The sequence below is a fragment of the Nerophis ophidion genome, linkage group LG29, assembly GCF_033978795.1.
Source record: "Nerophis ophidion isolate RoL-2023_Sa linkage group LG29, RoL_Noph_v1.0, whole genome shotgun sequence".
Classification (NCBI taxonomy): domain Eukaryota; kingdom Metazoa; phylum Chordata; class Actinopteri; order Syngnathiformes; family Syngnathidae; genus Nerophis; species Nerophis ophidion.
The window spans coordinates 11,748,714-11,768,420 of NC_084639.1; the positions used below are offsets into that span (position 1 = coordinate 11,748,714).

The following is a 19,707-nucleotide window of genomic DNA, read 5'->3' on the forward strand; positions in this document are numbered from 1 at the left end:
ATGTGAATGCTCCCATTAAAATCTCCTGACGATTGAGGGAACCCCTCATGAAACAGTTCTGTAGAGATGAAGTTATCTTGTGATTTTTCCCACACATACACACAACTAGTATGCATAACATATACATAACCAATATACATGACTGTGTCATGTACTTACCTTTTATAAATTCTTGCATCCAGCACCCCTTACAACAGTGGTAATAAAAGATGGAACTTATGCTTAAAGGAGAAACTGTTAATTATATATCACCCAGACCTGTCATCCCTCAAAAAGCTCAGCGAAATCCTATCAGCATGCCGTCACAGACGGAAACACCTCCTATATATATGTATATATATATATATATATATATATATACATATATATAGTATATGTATGTATATAACACACCATCCTTGATAATATGAATAAATGCACAAAAAGGATGAAATTGTGTATTTAGGCCTGAATACAATGAAGGTATTTTTGAATAAACAACGTGCTGCAATACAAAAACTGTACAAGCTTTGACTTCTGTTCAAGTATGAAGTGACCTGAAGGACACTGTGGATATTTGGCCACAAGAGGGCGACATAGTAAGGTAGTGGAGACTGTGGAAAACAGGAACCTAGGACAAGAAAACCACGTGGGTTTTTTTTTGCCGGTTGTTGATCGCAGCAAATGAGTCCTTTTAGAGTCTTAAAAAAAGTATAAAAAAATATAAAAACTTTGCCATTGTCATTCTCAGAATGAATATGTAACAACTTGCCTCCACACAAGAGCAAAGATGGATGACACAGCACGCCAAAGGAAGTCCAGAGTCCACCGCAAGGAACCTGCTCGAGTCCACCTCGCCGTCTTTCTGGGACGTCAGCGTTTCCCTCGCTTGGATGGCGGCTCCTCGGACTTCTGCCCTCCTCGTGTTCGCACAGTGGGGGGGCTGGCCTCCCGCTTGCGAGGTCCCTTGGTGGCAGTCGCCTGGCCTCTGGTCCCACTGGGTGGGTGGGTAGAGGGGTGGGGGGAAGGGACAAGTCAAGCCGTGTGAGTCCTACACTCTTAATCCTGGGTAATCGTGTTGAAGTGAAAATACTCGGTGGCCACGAAAAACACCAACTTCATGGCAGATTCATGCTTTCAAATGATGCGGGCACGTTTGTTACTGGATATTTTCACATACTCCGCAGCTTGACCACTTTGTACCAGATTCTTGTACCTTGGAATCGGTACTGGTACTCAACGTTACCAATTTTTGTTACGTTAAAGGCCTACTGAAACCCACTACTACCGACCACGCAGTCTGATAGTTTATATATCAATGATGAAATATTAACATTGCAACACATGCCAATACGGCCTTTTTAGTTTACTAAATTACTATTTTAAATTTCCTGTGAAGTTCCTGTTGAAAACGTTGCAGAATTATGACGCTTATGTTGACGCGTGCTTGTGACGTTATTGGTTGGATCAGACATATTAGCCCAGCACCACTCAAGGCTAAAAGTCGTCTCTTTTCATCGCATAATTACACAGTATTTTGGACATCTGTGTTGCTGAATCTTTTGCAATTTGTTCAATTAATAATGGAGACTATAAAGAAGAATGCTGTTGGTGGAAAGCGGTGGATTGCAGCTGCCTTTAGCAACACAAACAGCCGGTGTTTCTTTGTTAGTTGTGAAGCTTTAACACAGAGCGGTCAAGCGAACATGTTTCTCTACGTCAACCAGCAAGTTTTTGGATGGGAAGATCGTGATATTAAGTGGGCTCTTACCGGAGACTTTAGTGGATTATGCGACCTCCTTCTGCAGCTCAAAAAGGCAGCTGTGATCTTGGCTCCTCGGCTTCTCTCAAGAGACACTGGCGTTCACCGCAGCCATCCGACTTTCAGGTATGAGTTTATAATCTCACTAAAACACTAGTAACACAATAAGCAGATAAGGGATTTTCCAGAATTATCCTAGTAAATGTGTCTAATTACATCTGAAACGCTCCCACTGGAGCAATCGCCTTTTCTTTTTTTCTTTAGTGCAGGGGTGTCAAACTCAAATACAGAGTGGGCCAAAATTTAAAACGGAACAAAGCCGCGGGCCAAGGTTGAACAAATTAACCTTTTAATAGGGACCCAAACAAGTTTTGCATTGAACATTGAACAAGCAAGGCTTATATAACGTTATACTGACATGCAAAATCGAGTTTTAAATAATAATAATAATAATTAAAAAATATCAATGGCATATCAAATACAATTTAAATACAAATGTAATGCCTCTTTTCTATTTTCAGCCTTCCGAGGTAAATATCAAAATATATTGTAGCGTCCAGAAAGAGTTAGTGCTGCAAGGGTTTCTGGGTATTTGTTCTGTTGTGTTTATGTTATGTTACAGTGCAGATGTTCTCCCGAAATGTGTTTGTCATTCTTGTTTGGTGTGAGTTCACAGCGCATATTTGTAACCGTGTTAAAGTTGTTTATACGGCCACCCTCAGTGTGACCTGTATGGCTGTTGACCAAGTATGCCTTGCATTCACTTATGTGTGTGTAATAGCCGCATATATTATGCAAGGGGGCCTGCACGCTGTTTGTATGGAGGAAATGCGGACGTGACGACAGGTTGCAGAGAATGCTAAAGGCAGTGCCTTTAAGGCACGCCCTCAATATTGTTGTCCGGGCGAAAATCGGGAGAATGCTTGCTTGCATCGGGAGATATTCGGGAGGGGCACTGAATTTCGTGAGGATTGGCAAGTGTGAGAAATTGCGGTGTTACAGCCAGGGGCGCGGAAAAGGGGGGTAAAGGAGACGGATTCTAGGGGCCCATGATGGAGGGGGGCCAAGAGAGGCCCCTAATGATGATGAAATTATATGAAATTATGTGTTGGGGGCCCTGTAAATATTCTTTTCATGGGGCCCAAAAACCCTAGCGGTGCCCCTAGTTACAGCGGCACTGCTGCTGCGTAATAACGGCGGGCCAGCTGTAATGTTAATTAGATTTTGCCTCAAGGGCCAAATTAAATTATACGGTGGGCCAAATTTGGCCCGTGGGCCAGAGTTTGACACCCATGCTTTAGTGCTTCACTCTAACTTTCCTCATCCACGAATCTTTCATCCTGTCTCAAATTAATGGGCAAATCGTCGCTTTTTCGGTCCGAATAGCTCTTGCTGCTGGTGGCTATGATTATAAACAATGTGAGGAGCCCTACAACCCGTGACGTCACGCGCATATCGTCTGCTACTTCCGGTACAGGCAAGGCTTTTTTATAAGCGACCAAAAGTTGCGAACTTTATCGTGGATGTTCTCTACTAAATCCTTTCAGCAAAAATATGGCAATATCGCGAAATGATCAAGTATGACACACAGAGTGGACCTGCTATCCCCGTTTGAATAAGAAAATGTAATTTCAGTAGGTCTTTAATATGTTGGTAAATGTGTTGATAATACAATTAGAATTTGGAATGTACCATTTCAGTAAGGAGCCGATTCTAATGACCGTCCGATCGTGATATGTTGTTTTCTTATTCAGGGCCAGGCCGCAAGCATTTCCGGTCCCAAAATTACATCTGAAACGCTCCCACTGGAGCCGTCCCCTTTTCTTTTTTTTGTTTTTCTTTAGTGCTTCACTCTAACTTTCCTCATCCACGAGTCTTTCATCCTGTCTCAAATTAATAGGGAAATCGTCGCTTTTTCGGTCCGAGTAGCTCTTGCTGCTGGTGGCTATGATTATAAACAATGTGAGGAAGTGAGGAGCTCTACAACCCGTGACGTCACGCGCACATCGTCTGCTACTTCCGGTACAGGCAAAGCTTTTTTATGAGCGACCAAAAGTTGCGAACTTTATCGGCGATGTTCTCTACTAAATCCTTTCAGCAAAAATATGGCAATATCGCGAAATGATCAAGTATGACACATAGAATGGACCTGCTATCCTTAAATAAGAAAATCTCATTTCAGTAGGTCTTTAATATGTTGGTAAATGTGTTGATAATACAATTAGAATTTGGAATGTACCATTTTAGTAAGGAGCCGATTCTAATGACCGTCCGATCGTGATATGTTTTTTTCTTATTCAGGGCCAGGCCGCAAGCATTTCCGGTCCCAAAATTGGCTCTCTAGCGCCCCCTTAAAACGTGAAAAATGGAGCTCCTTCCCCCCGAGTCACGTATCGTCACAAACCTTATGGTAGATTCATGCTTTTCGAAGTGGAGTGGTGATTTGTTTGTTATCACGAAACATAACTCATGATGCAAGAATGATGCAAGATCGATGCGGACACGTTTGTTACTGGATATTTTCAAATACTTCGCAGCTTGACCACTTTGTAAGTGTAAGTAATGCATACCGTATTTCTTTGAATTGCCGCAGTGCATATAGTATGCGCCTGCCTTGAATTACTGCCGGGTCAAACTAACTTTGCAAAATAATTAGCGCATGCTTAGTATTACCGCCTGGTCAAACTCGTGAAGTCACGAGTGACACTTCCCCTGTCATCGTTTTCAAAATGGAGGAGGCTGATTTCAATACCGGTAATTTGAAATCGCATAAAGGGAAGAAGATTAAGAGCTATTCAGTAGGATTTAAGGTCCAAGCTTACATCACACTCAAAGTTTTACTGCATGCCTTTGGTAAGTGCCGGAGTGAGAAGAGGTTTTAAAATAATTAGCGCATGCTTACTTATACCCCATGCCTTTGGTAAGCGCAGGAGTGAGAAGAGGTTTTAAATTAATTAGCGCCCCGGCGGCAATTCAAGGAAATACGGTAACTATAATTAGGGATGGGTACTGCTCACATCTGAACCGATACGGTACCAGATCTTGGTACCTTGGAATTGATACCGGTACTCAACGGTACCAATTTTTGGTACGTTTGTGTGTAAAAAAATGTGTTGAATGTACCATTTTAGTCATTTATAACTTTGCTCCACAAACTCCAATCTTGATCCGAATTGGTAGAAATGATGATGAGGACTCCCTGAAGTGCAGGATGGTTCAGTACATGCTGGTACTCCTTTGTGGTGGGCGGAGCTTGGCGGCGAAAACCATCAGTTTTCTTTCATTTCTTCGCTTGAGATGATCGGCTCTCTTTCCAAATTGAACTGGTTGACATCGACGCCAACAGCGACCCCTTGTGGTGGAAAATTCTAACAGTCGTAACTTCATTCCACGTGGTCGGGGGAATTTGGAACGACTTGAGTGCATCCGTCACGCTTGCACGCCAACTCACGTGGACCCCGAGTAGCACGGTGGTGCAAGGGACCTCTACGTTACGTTTATTGAGTCGCAGTGCAGCTGCACTTCCAAGACATTAGATGGCAATATTGCATCTACCGATGGTATAGTGAAACGAGGAAGTAGTTTTCTCCAGGAAGCTGGTAGAAAATGGATGGATGAATGAGTTACGTTGCACCCTACAAAGTGTTTCTAATGTGAGTATTGCACCTATGACACACCAGCTGTTTCATAGTTGTACTTTTCCACTAAGTAGCACCTCAGAAAACACTTGGCTCTCCAAGAACCACGATACAGTAGCGTAGTAGACCTAAGTATTCATAAAAAAAAAGTATTGTGCTTCCAAATACTGTATTATTATGGTTGGTCCTATAATGGCACCAATTAGAAGACATTATCTGGCGTTCTGTTTCGCAATAATATGCAAAACCAGCTTTTCTTACTTACTTGTACTTGCTGATGTGCATTTGGAATCTGCATAAGTCCTGAATATTTGCACGTGTCTGCCATTGTAGTCCGCGCCGTAGTCAATAAGCTCCTTCTTTATCCTCTATCATCCTCCTCTTTTGCCATTTCTAATATAAAGTAGCGTAAAATTCAAAGTTATATCTGTCAGTACATTCGCTATGGAAGCGCTCAAAACTACAACAAAGATGACAGGGGGTGAAGATGCTGACTGTAAGACCGCCCACAAAACGGCCCATCCTGAAAGCGACTTGAAGATGATCTGTAAAACATCATCCACGCAACATTTTGACCAAAGAAAGACCATTACATGTTATGTAGACCACAAGGAAGTGTTTTTCATGCGCTATATGGTCCCAAAAATATGGTCTATTCTTCTCAAGATATGTAAATGTATAAATTTAGTGCATTTGTTAAGTCAGCGGTCACCAAGGGTTGGGCCCCGTTCACATTTGAACCGAGACGGTACCTAGGAATCCTTGTATACATAACTAATATAATTACTTCATGTATGTGACTAATATACATAACTAAGACACATAACTCAAAGAAGTGACTAATATACATAATATAAGTTATGTATATTATACATATGTGGAGGGGGGAGTGGTCTGCGGGCCTGCCGCGGAGCGGGGTGTGGAAGGACCGGCCTCGAAATAAACGGCAGCTGAGTAGATTGCCCAGCTGGACATTTGTTATCTAATGACCTGTTGCCCTTATTAGTAGCAGCCGGAACGAGAGACCTTGTTGGAGTTGGAGCCAGAGAGACAGACACACGCCCAAAGCCGAACGCATATTGCTGGAAAGCAAGCCACCCCCGGGGATTTATAAAAAATAAAAGACTTGACTTGCAAAGATCTGTCGGCCAGGAGAAGCCACACAAAAGGGAAACCTCCACAACATAAATAATATACCTAAGTAATATACATAATTTATACATGACTAATATACATAACTAATATACATAACATATACATAACTTATTTACATGACTAATATGCATAACTAATATATGTGACTAATATACATAACTTATTTAAGTGTCTAATATACGTGATTAATATATATAACTAATATACGTGACTAATATACATAACTTATATAAATAACTAATATAGGTGACTAATATACATAAATAATATAAGTGACCAATATACATAACTCATATACTGACTAATATACATAACTGATATACGTGGCTAATATACATAACTAATATACATAACTTGTATACGTGACTAATATACATAACTTATATACGTGACTAATATACATAACTTATATATGTGAGTAATATACATAACTTATATACATAACTAATATATGTGACTAATATACATAACATATACGTAACTAATATACTGACTAATATACATAACTAAGATAACTTATATATGTGACTAATGTACAAAACTAATATACTGACTAATATACATAACTAATATACATGACTAATACACATAACTTAAATATGTGACTAATATACAGAACTAATATAAGTGACTAATATAAATAACTCATATACTGACTAATATACATAACTAATATACGTGACTAATATACATAACTTATATACATAACTCATATACGTGACTAATATACATAACTAATATACATAACTTATATATGTGACTAATATACATAACTAATATACGTGACTAATATACATAACTTATATACGTGACTAATATACATAACTTATATACGTGAGTAATATACATAACTTATATACATAACTAATATATGTGACTAATATACATAACTTATATACGTGACTAATATACTGACTAATATACATAATATACATAACTTATATACGTGACTAATATACTGACTAATATATATAACTTATATATGTGACTAATATACATAACTAATATAAGTGACTAATATACATAACTCATATACGGGACTAATATTCTGACTAATATACATAACTCATATACATATATGTGACTGATATACATAACTTATGTACGTGCCTAATATACTGACTAATATACATAACTTATATATGTGACTAATATACATAACTAAAATACTGACTAATATACATAACTAATATAAGTGACTAATACAGATAACTTATATACATGACTAATATACATAACTAATATACGTGACTAATATACATAACTTATATACATAACTAATATAGGTGACAAATATACATAACTAATATAAGTGACTAATATACATAACTCATATACGTGACTAATATACAGACTAATATACATAACTAATATACGTGACTAATATACATAACTTATATACATAACTAATATAGGTGACTAACATACATAACTAATATAAGTGACTAATATACATAGCTTATATATGTGACTAAAATACACAACTAATATACTGACTATTATACATAACTTATATACATAACTAATATACTGTAGGTGACTCATATACATAACTAATATAAGTGACTAATATACATAACTTATATACGTGACTAATATACATAACTAATATACTGACTAATATACATAACTTATATACATAACTAATATACTGTAGGTGACTAATATACAAAACTAATATAAGTGACTAATATACATAACTCATGTACGTGACTAATATACATAACTCATATACGTGACTAATATACATAACTTATATACGTGACTAATATACATAACTTATATACGTGAGTAATATACTGACTAATATACATAACTTATATACGTGAGTAATATACTGACTAATATACATAACTTATATACATAACTAATATACGTGACTAATATACATAACTAGAATAAGTGCCTAATATACATAACTAATATACATAACTAGAATAAGTGCCTAATATACATAACTAATATACATAACTCATATACATGACTTATATCCATAACTTATATAAATAATATGAGTTATGTATATTATAAATAACTTATATACGTGACTAATATACATAATATACGTGACTAAAATACATGACTTATATACATAACTAATATACTGTACGTGACCAATATACATAACTTATACACATATCTAATATACATGACTAATGTACATGAATAATATACATGACTTATATAAATCCATCCATCCATTTTCTACCGCTTGTCCTGTATTTTTCATGTAAAAAAACAAACAAATCCTAATATGATCACTTGAATGCGCATTATGGTTAAAAAAAATATGGTCTATTCTTCTCAAGATACGTAAATGTGTGCATTTGTTAAGTAGGCGGTCAACAAGGATTGGGCCCCGTTCACATTTGAACCGAGACGGTACCTAGGAATTCTTGAGTGCTTGTTTGCCTACCGAGTGTTTAAGCCGGTGCCCAGTGTGAGACGGTACTTGACGTGGCGTACAACAAAAGTATAGAAATATGGCACCTTTGGATTTTACATGAATTGGCACTCGTTAGTACCGGCACAATTTGGTCGGTTATTATGGAAGTACAGAACTTAGTAGCCATCGACCCGAGAGAGCAAAGAACCCTTCCCAGAAAGTTGCAAGTACATGATTCTCCAGCAAGGGTGAAGAAGTAGCAGTCAAGGATCAACTCATGGTTGATTAATTAGGTGTTGATATTAGTATATTTAAACGTCAATGTATAAATAATGTAAACAAGAGTCCAACTTACCGTGCGCCTGCTCCTGCCATCTCCTCTTTCTCGCTCTGTCGATTGGCACGCGTGGACGGCTTGCTTGGCTTATTTCTGGAAAAGAACAACAACAGTCTTAAAATGTTGGGATCCTCCGTATTTTTTGGACTGTAAGGCGCACTTAAATTCTTTTCATTGTCTCTAAAATGGACAGTGTGCTTTATAACCCGGTGCGCCTAATGTACAAACTCCATTTATTTGTTGGGAAACTGTGTTAGATGTAAATATAAACAAATCCTTTTTAACCCATATTCAATTGAATGCACTACAAAGACAATATATTTGATGTTCAAACTCATAAACTTTTTTATTTATTTTGCAAATAATAATTAACTTAGAATTTCATGGCTGCAACACATGCCAAAGTAGTTGGGAAAGGGCATGTTCACCACTGTGTTACATCACCTTTTCTTTTAACAACACTCAGTAAACTTTTGGGGACTGAGGAAACTAATTGTTGAAGCTTTGAAAGTGGAATTCTTTCCCATTCTTGCTTTATGTAGAGCTTCAGTCATTCAACAGTCCGGGTTTACGCTTCATAAAGCGCCACACATTTTCGATGGGAGACAGGTCTGGACTGCAGGACGGCCAGGAAAGTACCCGCACTCTTTTTTTACAAAGCCACGCTGTTGTAACATGTGCTGAATGTGGCTTGGCATTGTCTTGCTGAAATAAGCAGGGGGGTCCATGAAAAAGACACCACATTGATGGCAGCATATGTTGTTCCAAAACCTGTATGTACCTTTGAGCATTAATGGAGCCTTCACAGATGTGTAAGTTACCCATGCTTTGGGCACTAATACACCCCCAAACCATCACAGATGCTGGCTTTTGAACTTTGCGTCGATAACAGTCTGGATGGTTCGCTTCCCCTCTGATTCGGAGGACACGATGTCGAATATTTCCAAAAAGAATTTGAAATGTGGACTCGTCAGACCACTGAACACTTTTTCACTTAGCATCGGTCCATCTTAGATGATCTCGGGCCCAGAGAAGCTGGCGGCGTTTCTGGATGTTGTTGATAAATGGCTTTTGGTTTGCATATTTCCATTTATATTTACATCTAACACAATTTCTCAACTCAAAGGGAAACAGGGTTTGTACATATTGATTCTGCTTGTGCTTATTGAACTTGAAGCAATTTTATTTGGTACATGGCATAATGATAAGTGTGACCAGTAGATGGCAGTCACACATAAGTGGTTTTGAATTTTCCTGAGGGAACTCTCCTGAAGGAATCAATAAAGTACTATCTATCTATCTATCTATCTATCTAGAAGGAGAGCATGGTCGACTGGGTTTCAGGCAATGTCCTAAATGATTGGGCAAAAGGCAGTCACGTGACTACAGGACGCCATGACTGCTACCAACTCTGAGATGATGCTATGGTAAATGGGTTATATAGCGCTTCTCTACCTTCAAGGTACTCATAGCACTTCGACACTATTTCCACATTCACACACACATTCACACACTGATGGAGGGAGCTGCCATGCAAGGCTCCTAACCACCACCCATCAAGAACAAGGGTGAAGTGTTTTGCTCAAGGACACCACGGGCGTGACTTGGTTGGTAGAAGGTGGGGATCAAACCAGGAAACCTCTCCCAACCCCTTTGCCATGTGTTTGGTTAAATTTGGCTTTTTTCAGAGAAAAATAATACATTTAAAACATACTGAATGTCAGTAAAACTAAAAATATGTTACTTGGTAACAGTAGAAGAGAAAGTCAAACACAAATACAAATAGACAGACATTGAGAGAGTAAAAGACACCACATTTTGGGTGTATTAAAATATTAGAAAGTAAACCGGAAATCTCGTATAAAAATATTAAAGATGTCTGATAATATTGGGCTGCCGATATCATCGGCCGATAAATGTTTTAAAGATGTAATATCGGAAATTATCAGTATCGGTTTCAAAAAGTAAAATGTATGACTTTTTAAAACGCCGCTGTACGGAGTGGTACACGAACGTAGGGAGACGTACAGAGCGCCAATAAACTTTAAAAGCACTACCCTTGCGTGCCGGCCCTGCCACATAATATGTACGGCTTTTCACACACAAGTGAAAGCAAGGCATACTTGGTCAACAGCCATACAGGACACACTGAGGGTGGCCGTATAAACAACTCTAACACTGTTACAAATATGCGCCACACTGTGAACCCCTTGCAGCACTAACTCTTCAGGACGCTACAATATACACCCCCCGCTATCCCCTACAAAACCCGGCCCCTCTAACCCCGCCCACCTCAACCCCCACATGCTCTCTCAGGGAGAGCATGTCCCAAATTCCAAGCTGCTGTTTTGAGGCATGTTAAAAAAATAATGCACTTTGTGACTTCAATAATAAATATGGCAGTGCCATGTTGGTATTTTTTTCCATAACTTGAGTTGATTTATTTTGGAAAACCTTGTTACATTGTTTAATGCATCCAGCGGGGCATCACAACAAAAATAGGCATAATAATGTGTTAATTCCACGACTGTACATATCGGTATCGGCTGATATTGGAATCGGTAACTAAGAGTTGGACAATATCGGAATATCGGCGAAAAAGCCATAATGGGACATCTCTAAAAAATATACAACATAAAATGGCAAGAAATTGTCAAAAATGAATAAAGCAAAATATGTTGTGGACCAAAAATCCCTCCATCTTCTCTACTGCTCGCTAGTGTTACCATATTTGAGTTGTTGGGCAGAAATATGGCAAATAAGTTCAGAAGTGGACTGATAGCATGCTATAAAGAAAAAAAGATGAGTTATAATAATACATAATGAGTGATACATACCGAGATTACAAATGCATTGTGCAGAAATAGGAGAAATAAATACACTTATTGACTTGGCATGCTATAAAGAAGAAATATGAGTTCTAATAGTATATAAAAGGGGTCACCAATGCGGTGCCTGCAGGTTCCAGATAGCCCGTGAGGACCAGATGAGTCGCCTGCTGGCCTGTTCTAAAAATAGCTCAAATAGCAGCACTGACCAGTGAGCTGCTTCTATTTTTCAAATGTTATTTATTCACTAGCAAGCTGGTCTCACTTTGCTCGACATTTTTTAATTCTAAGAGAGACAAAACTCAAATAAAATTTGAAAATCCAAGAAAATATTTTAAAGACTTGGTCCTCACTTGTTTAAGTAAATTAATAATTTTTTTTACTTTGCTTCTTATAACTTTCAGAAAGACAATTTTAGAGAAAAAATACGACCTTAAAAATTATTTTAGGATTTTTAAATTCCTTCCTCTTCTTTCCTGACAATTTAAATCAATGTTCAAGTATTTTTTTTTTATTGTAAAGAATAATAAATACATTTTAATTTAATTCTTCATTTTAGCTTCTGTTTTTTTGACGAAGAATATTTGTGAAATATTTCTTCAAACTTATTATGATTAAAATTCAAAAAAATTATTCTGGCAAATCTAGAAAACCTGTATAATCAAATTTAAATCTTATTTCAAAGTCTTTGAAATTTTTTTTAAATTTTTGTTCTGGAAAATCTAGAAGAAAAAATAATTTGTTTTTGTTAGAAATATAGCTTGGCCCAATTCGTTATATATTCTAACAAAGTGCAGATTGGATTTTAACCTATTTAAAATATGTCATCAAAAATACATATTTATTGTGAGAAATCATTAAGATGATCAGTGTTTCCACAAAGATAAATATCATTAAAGGCCTACTGAAACCCACTACTACCGACCACGCAGTCTGATAGTTTATATATCAGGGGCGCTCACACTTTTTCTGCAGATGAGCTACTTTTCAATTGACCAAGTCGAGGAGATCTACCTCATTCCTATTTATAATTTATATTTATTTATTTATGAAAGAGACATTTTTGTTAACAAGTTAATGGTGTTTAATGATAATACAAGCATGTTTAACACACATAAATTCCTTTCTTTCATGAAGACAAGAATATAAGTTGGTGTATTTGATTCTGATGACTTGCATTGATTGGAATTAGACAGTGGTGCTGATAACGTCCGCATTTTCAAATGGAGGAAAAAAAAAGTCCTCCTTTCTGTCCAATACCACATGAAAGTGGTTGGATTTGGCATCTCATTTGTCCAACTTGCATACTCGTTTTTAAACACTTTGTTATGAGAGTAGCATATGTGTGTGGCCCTTTAATGTCTGGCAGCAGGTGAGTGACGTCAGTGACTGTGCGGGTGGGCAAGCAAGTGAGAAAGCGGTCGCTGAGGGTGGGGGAGAAATACATTGGCATCAAACTCCGTAGCTTGCTAGCTTGTGCACGCTAGCTTTCTGAGACTCTTATTTTGTTAGCACAGGCAGGATGAAACAGGTCTTTTATGGTGAAGACAGGAACTGTGCAGTCGGTCTTTAGAGTTTTGACAGTAGGTACGGAGTCTCTAGAAATAAAATGTGTTTCTCTGCGTCTGCCCTGTTAGTGATTTTTTTCTTAAATATGAGCTTGCAGCAGCCAGCGTCATCTCACAAGATCCTCGGGTGCCGAGAATGTCAAACAACTGACAAAAGTGAAGTCTTGGTATGATTGATGATTGCTCATTTTTATGTCTATTTTTTAATGCCTGGCTTGAGATCGACTGACACACCCTCCGAGATCGACCAGTCGATCGCGATTGACGTAATGCCCACCCCTGTTATACATCAAATATGAAATCTTAACATTGCAACACATGCCAATACGGCCTTTTTAGTTTACTAAATTGCAATTTTAAATTTCCTGGGAGTTTCGTCTTGAAAACGTTGTGTAATGATGACGTGTACGCAAGACGTCACGGGTTTTTAGGAAGTATGAGCGAACCGAACCCGAAACCCCCCTACCGAAACTGTTCAATACAAACACAAGTACCGTTACACCCCTAGTACCGGGACAACACTGGAAAGATGCTTACGTTTGACCATCATCACAAAAGACAGACGTCATGAGAAGATCACCTTTCAGCTTCCAGGCGAGCAGCCGATCGCGTCGTCGCTCTGCTCGCCATCTCATTCTCGTCCTCGTCCTTTTCACCGCACTCTTCCTCCTCCTCCTCTTCGTCGTCCTCATTCGGCTCCTTTTCGGCTCCTGGGGTTTTCTCCTTTTTATCTGCGAGAAGGACCCGCCACATATTTCCCTATAATATTCTCATATGTGGGATCAGGAACATCACGGGAGTTATCTCAAACCTGCGTCGTCTGCAAGCTCTGCTGTCTTTGGTGGTCGTCCCCTGCGAGCTGGCTTCTTGGGGGCGGAGCCTTGTTGCTCCTCGTCCATCTCCTCGTTTCCTTCGCATGCGCTCAGTGATGGAGGAGCTGAGAGAAATGTCAACATTTTAATTAGTCAACAAGCACCAATGTGTCAGGTTAGCTCCGTTTCTTTGCCTTCCTCACCGTCTGTCTTCTGCTCACTTTCATCCTTCACAGCCTCACTTGTCTCATTCGCATCCTCTCTTGTCTCCTTCGCATCCTCACTTGTCTCCTTCGCATCCTCACTTGTCTCCTTCGCATCCTCACTTGTGTCCTTCGCATCCTCACTTTGTAGCTCCTTTACATCCTCACTTGCGTCCTTTGCATTCTCACTTGCGTCCTTTGCATCCTCACTTGTGTCCTTTGCATCCTCACTTGTGTCCTTTGCATCCTCACTTGTGTCCTTCGCATCCTCATGTGTGTCCTTCGCATCCTCACTTGTGTCCTTTGCATCTTCACTTGTCTCCTTTGCATCCTCACTTTGTAGCTCCTTTACATCCTCACTTGCGTCCTTTGCATTCTCATTTGTGTCCATTGCATCCTCACTTGTGTCCTTTGCATCCTCACTTGTGTCCTTCGCATCCTCACGTGTGTCCTTTGCATCCTCACTTGTGTCCTCTATAAACTCCTCACTTGTCTCCGTTGCATCATCACTTGTGTCCTTTGCATCCTTGCTTGTTTCCTTTGTATCCTCACTTTGTACCTCCTTTACATCCTCACTTGTGTCCTTAGCATCATCGCTTGTGTCCTTTGCATCCTCACTTGTCTCCTTTGCATCCTCACTTTCTACCTCCTTTACATCCTCACTTGCGTCCTTTGCATTCTCACTTGTGTCCATTGCATCCTCACTTGCACCCTTTACATCCCTATTTGTCTCTTTTACATCTTCACTTGTGTCCTCTATAAACTCCTCACTTGTCTCCTTTACATCCTCACTTGTGTCCTCTATAAGCTCTTCACTTGGGTCCTTTACATCCTCACTTGTGTCTTCTATAAACTCCTCACTCGGGTCCTTTACATCCTCACTTGTCTCCTTTACATCCTCACTTGTGTCCTCTATAAGCTCCTCACTTGTCTCCTTTACATCCTCACTTGTGTCCTCCATAAGCTCCTCACTCGCGTCCTTTGCATCCTCACTTGTGTCCTTTGACTCCTCACTCGCGTCCTTTACATCCTCACTTGCGTCCTTTACATCCTCACTTGTCTCCTTTACATCCTCACTTGTCTCCTCTATAAGCTCTTCACTCGGGTCCTTTACATCCTCACTTGTATCCTCTATAAGCTCCTCACTCGGGTCCTTTACATCCTCACTTGTATCCTCTATAAGCTCCTCACTCGGGTCCTTTACATCCTCACTTGTGTCCTCTATAAGCTCCTCACTCGGGTCCTTTACATCCTCACTTGCGTCCTTTACATCCTCACTTGTCTCCTTTACATCCTCAGTTGTGTCCTCTATAAGCTCCTCACTTGTCTCCTTTACATCCTCAGTTGTGTCCTCTATAAGCTCTTCACTTGTCGCCTTTACACCCTCAGTTGTGTCCTCTATAAGCTCCTCACTTGTCTCCTTTACATCCTCAGTTGTGTCCTCTATAAGCTCCTCACTTGTCTCCTTTACATCCTCACTTGTGTCCTCTATAAGCTCCTCACTCGGGTCCTTTACATCCTCACTTGTGTCCTCTATAAGCTCCTCACTCGGGTCCTTTACATCCTCACTTGCGTCCTTTACGTCCTCACTTGTCTCCTTTACATCCTCAGTTGTGTCCTCTATAAGCTCCTCACTTGTCTCCTTTAATTCCTCACTTGTGTCCTCTATAAGCTCCTCACTCGCGTCCTTTGCATCCTCACTTGTGTCCTTTGCCTCCTCACTCGTGTCCTTTACATCCTCACTTGCGTCCTTTACATACTCACTTGTCTCCTTTACATCCTCACTTGTGTCCTCTATAAGCTCCTCACTCACGTCCTTTGCCCCATCACTTGTGTTCTTTACCTCCTCACTTTGTGCATCCTTTACATCCTCACTTGTCTCCTTTGCATCTTCACTTGTGTCCTCTATACGCCCCTCACTTGTGTCCTTTGCATCCTCACTCGCGTCCTTTGCATCCTCACTCGTGTAATTTGCATCCTCAATCGCGTCCTTTACATCCTCACTTGTCTCCTTTACACCCTCCCTTGTGTCCTCTATAAGCTCCTCCCTTGTGTATTTTTCATCCGCACTTGTCTCCTTTGCCTCCGCACTCGTCTCCTTTGCCTCCGCACTCGTCTCCTTTGCCTCCGCACTCGTCTCCTTTGCCTCCGCACTCGTCTCCTTTGCCTCCGCACTCGTCTCCTTTGCCTCCGCACTCGTCTCCTTTGCCTCCGCACTCGTCTCCTTTGCATCCGCACTTAGGTCCTTTCCATCCTCACTGGCGTCCTTTCCATCCTCACTCGCGTCCTTTAGATCCTCACTTGTGTCCTTTACATACTCACTTGTGTCCTTCAGGGGCTCCTCACTTGCGTCCTTTAAGCACTCTTCACTTGTCTCCTTTATAAGTGCTTCCCTTATGTCGTCTTTGTTGGCCTTCTCACTGAAGTGGTTTTTAAGCTCCTCACTAGTCTCCTTCATAGGCTCCTCACTAGTGTCCTCTAGAAGCGTTTGACTTGTGTCCTTTCCAGCCTCTTTATTGGCGTCCTTGATCAACTCCTCATATGTGTCCTTAGAAGCGTCTTTGTTCAGCTCCTCTTCCAGTGCCTGTGGATATTAACCTTGGTCATGGATGGTCACAAAACGAGAAGGAAGACTTGAAACAATCACAAGGTTTCTCACCTCCACAGATGTTTCCCGATCCTCTGACCTCCTCTTCTTGACTGCCGGCTCACCTAAGAAGGAGGAGACATGAGGAGACATCCAATCACATGTCACGTAGGCAGCAGCCATGTTGTACTGAGCAGCCAGGACAGGTGTCCCGCATCTACCAGTTTCCTACATGTGGTTCTGTGGTCATCATCGCAACTTCTGTAGCAGTGGTGACATCATTAACGTGAAAAAAGGCACACAAATACTTTTGTGTAGCTCTAAAGGTGTATATCTATCCATCCATTTCTACCGCTTGTCCCTTTTGGTGTATTTAAACCAAAAATAATTCCTGATTATTTATTATTGATATAACTGAAAACCATCATGTGTTCCATTAAGTTATGTGCTAAAATGTTAGATAAAACAATCATGTCTTCTATTAAAGGCCTACTGAAACCCACTACTACCGACCACGCAGTCTGATAGTTTATATATCAATGATGAAATATTAACATTGCAACACATGCCAATACGGCCTTTTTAGTTTACTAAATTGCAATTTTAAATTTCCCGCGGAGTATCCTGTTGAAAACGTCAGTATGATGACGCGTGCGCGTGACATTTCGGGTTGTAGCGGACATTTTTTTAGTGTGCTTTAATCGCATAATTGCACAGTATTCTGGACATCTGTGTTGCTGAATCTTTTCCAATTTGTTCAATTAATAATGGAGACGTCAAAGAAGAAAGGTGTAGGTGGGAAGCGGTCTATTGCAGCTGCCTTTAGCAACACAAACACAGCCGGTGTTTCCTTGTTTACACTCCCGAAGGTGAAGCTTTACTATGGAACAGAGCTGTCAAGTGAACATGGTACCCGACCCCATGTCAACCGGCATTTTTCGGTGAGAAAATTGTGGTAATAAGTCGGCTTTTACCGTGGACATGAGCGGAGCTTGCGTCCTTCCTCGTGCACCTGTCAAAGAGGCAGGTGAGACACTGGCAGTCACCACACCCGTGGCCATACCCCTCCGACTTTCAGGTACGACAGTATAATCTCACTACAACACCAGTAACACAATAAGCAGATAAAAGATTTTCCAGAATTATCCTAGTAAATGTGTCTAATAACATCTGAATCGCTCCCACTGCCCGGTCTTTTTTTTCTTTTTTCTAGTACTTCACTCTCACTATCCTCTTCCACAAATCTTTCATCCTCGCTCAAATTAATTGGGAAATCGTCGCTTTCTCGGTCCGAATCGCTCTCGCTGCTGGTGGCCATGATTGTAAACGATGTGAGGATGTGAGGAGCTCCACAACCCGTGACGTCACGCGCACATTGTCTGCTACTTCCGGTACAGGCAAGGCTTTTTTATTAGCGACCAAAAGTTGGGAACTTTATGTCGATGTTTTCTACTAAATCCTTTCAGCAAAAATATAGCAATATCGCGAAATGATCAAGTATGACACATAGAATGGACCTGCTATCCCCGTTTAAATAAGAAAATCTCATTTCAGTAGGCCTTTAAGTTATGTGCTAAAATGTTAGCTGACACAATCATGTCTTCTATTAAGTTATGTGCTAAAATGTTAGTTGAAACAATCATGTGTTCTATTAAATTATGTGCTAAAATGTTAGCTGAAACAATCATGTCTTCTATTAAGTTATGTGCTAAAATGTTAGCTGAAAACATCATGTCTTCCATTATGTTATGTGCTAAAATGTTAGCTGAAACCATCATGTCTTCTATTAAATTATGTGCTAAAATGTTAGCTGAAAACATCATGTCTTTCATTAAGTTATGTGCAAAAATGTTAGCTGAAACCATCATGTCTTCTTTTAAGTTATGTGGTAAAATGTTAGCTGAAACCATCATGTCTTCCTTTAAGTTATGTGTAAAAATGTTAGCAGAAAACATAATGTCTTCCATTAATTTATGTGATAAAATGTTTGCTGAAACCATGATGACTACCATTAAGTTATGTGCTAAAATGTTAGCTGAAAACATTGTGTCTTCTATCAAATTATATGCTAAAATATTAGCTGAAACAATCATGTCTTCTATTAAGTTATGTGCTAAAATATTAGCAGAAAACATAATGTCTTCCATTAATTTATGTGATAAAATGTTAGCTGAAACCATGATGACTACCATTAAGTTATGTGCTAAAATGTTAGCTGAAAACATTGTGTCTTCTATCAAATTATATGCTAAAATATTAGCTGAAACAATCATGTCTTCTATTAAGTTATGTGCTAAAATGTTAGTTGAAACCATCATGTCTTCTATTAAGTTATTCGCTAAAATGTTAGCTGAAAACATCATGTCTTCCATTAAGTTATGTGCTAAAATGTTAGCTTAAACCATCATGCATCATGTCTTCCATTAAGTTATGTGCTAAAATGTTAACTGAA

At 39.5% G+C, this 19,707-nt stretch overlaps 1 protein-coding gene across 2 annotated transcripts in view; it reads right to left on the bottom strand.

The window, feature by feature from the left end:
• Nucleotides 1-423: 423 nt before the first annotated feature.
• Nucleotides 424-19,707, bottom strand: part of bod1l1 (biorientation of chromosomes in cell division 1-like 1) — a 70,657-nt gene continuing 51,373 nt past the window's right edge. For both annotated transcript variants that reach the window (XM_061891870.1, XM_061891869.1), the window contains exons 23-28: nt 17,328-17,380; nt 14,669-17,252; nt 14,465-14,590; nt 14,234-14,384; nt 9,276-9,350; nt 424-976 (exon numbers count right to left, since the gene is read on the bottom strand). In XM_061891870.1, coding sequence (XP_061747854.1) covers nt 853-976; nt 9,276-9,350; nt 14,234-14,384; nt 14,465-14,590; nt 14,669-17,252; nt 17,328-17,380 — 3,113 coding nt within the window. In that variant the 3' untranslated portion in view covers nt 424-852. The remainder of the gene's footprint in view (nt 977-9,275; nt 9,351-14,233; nt 14,385-14,464; nt 14,591-14,668; nt 17,253-17,327; nt 17,381-19,707) is intronic.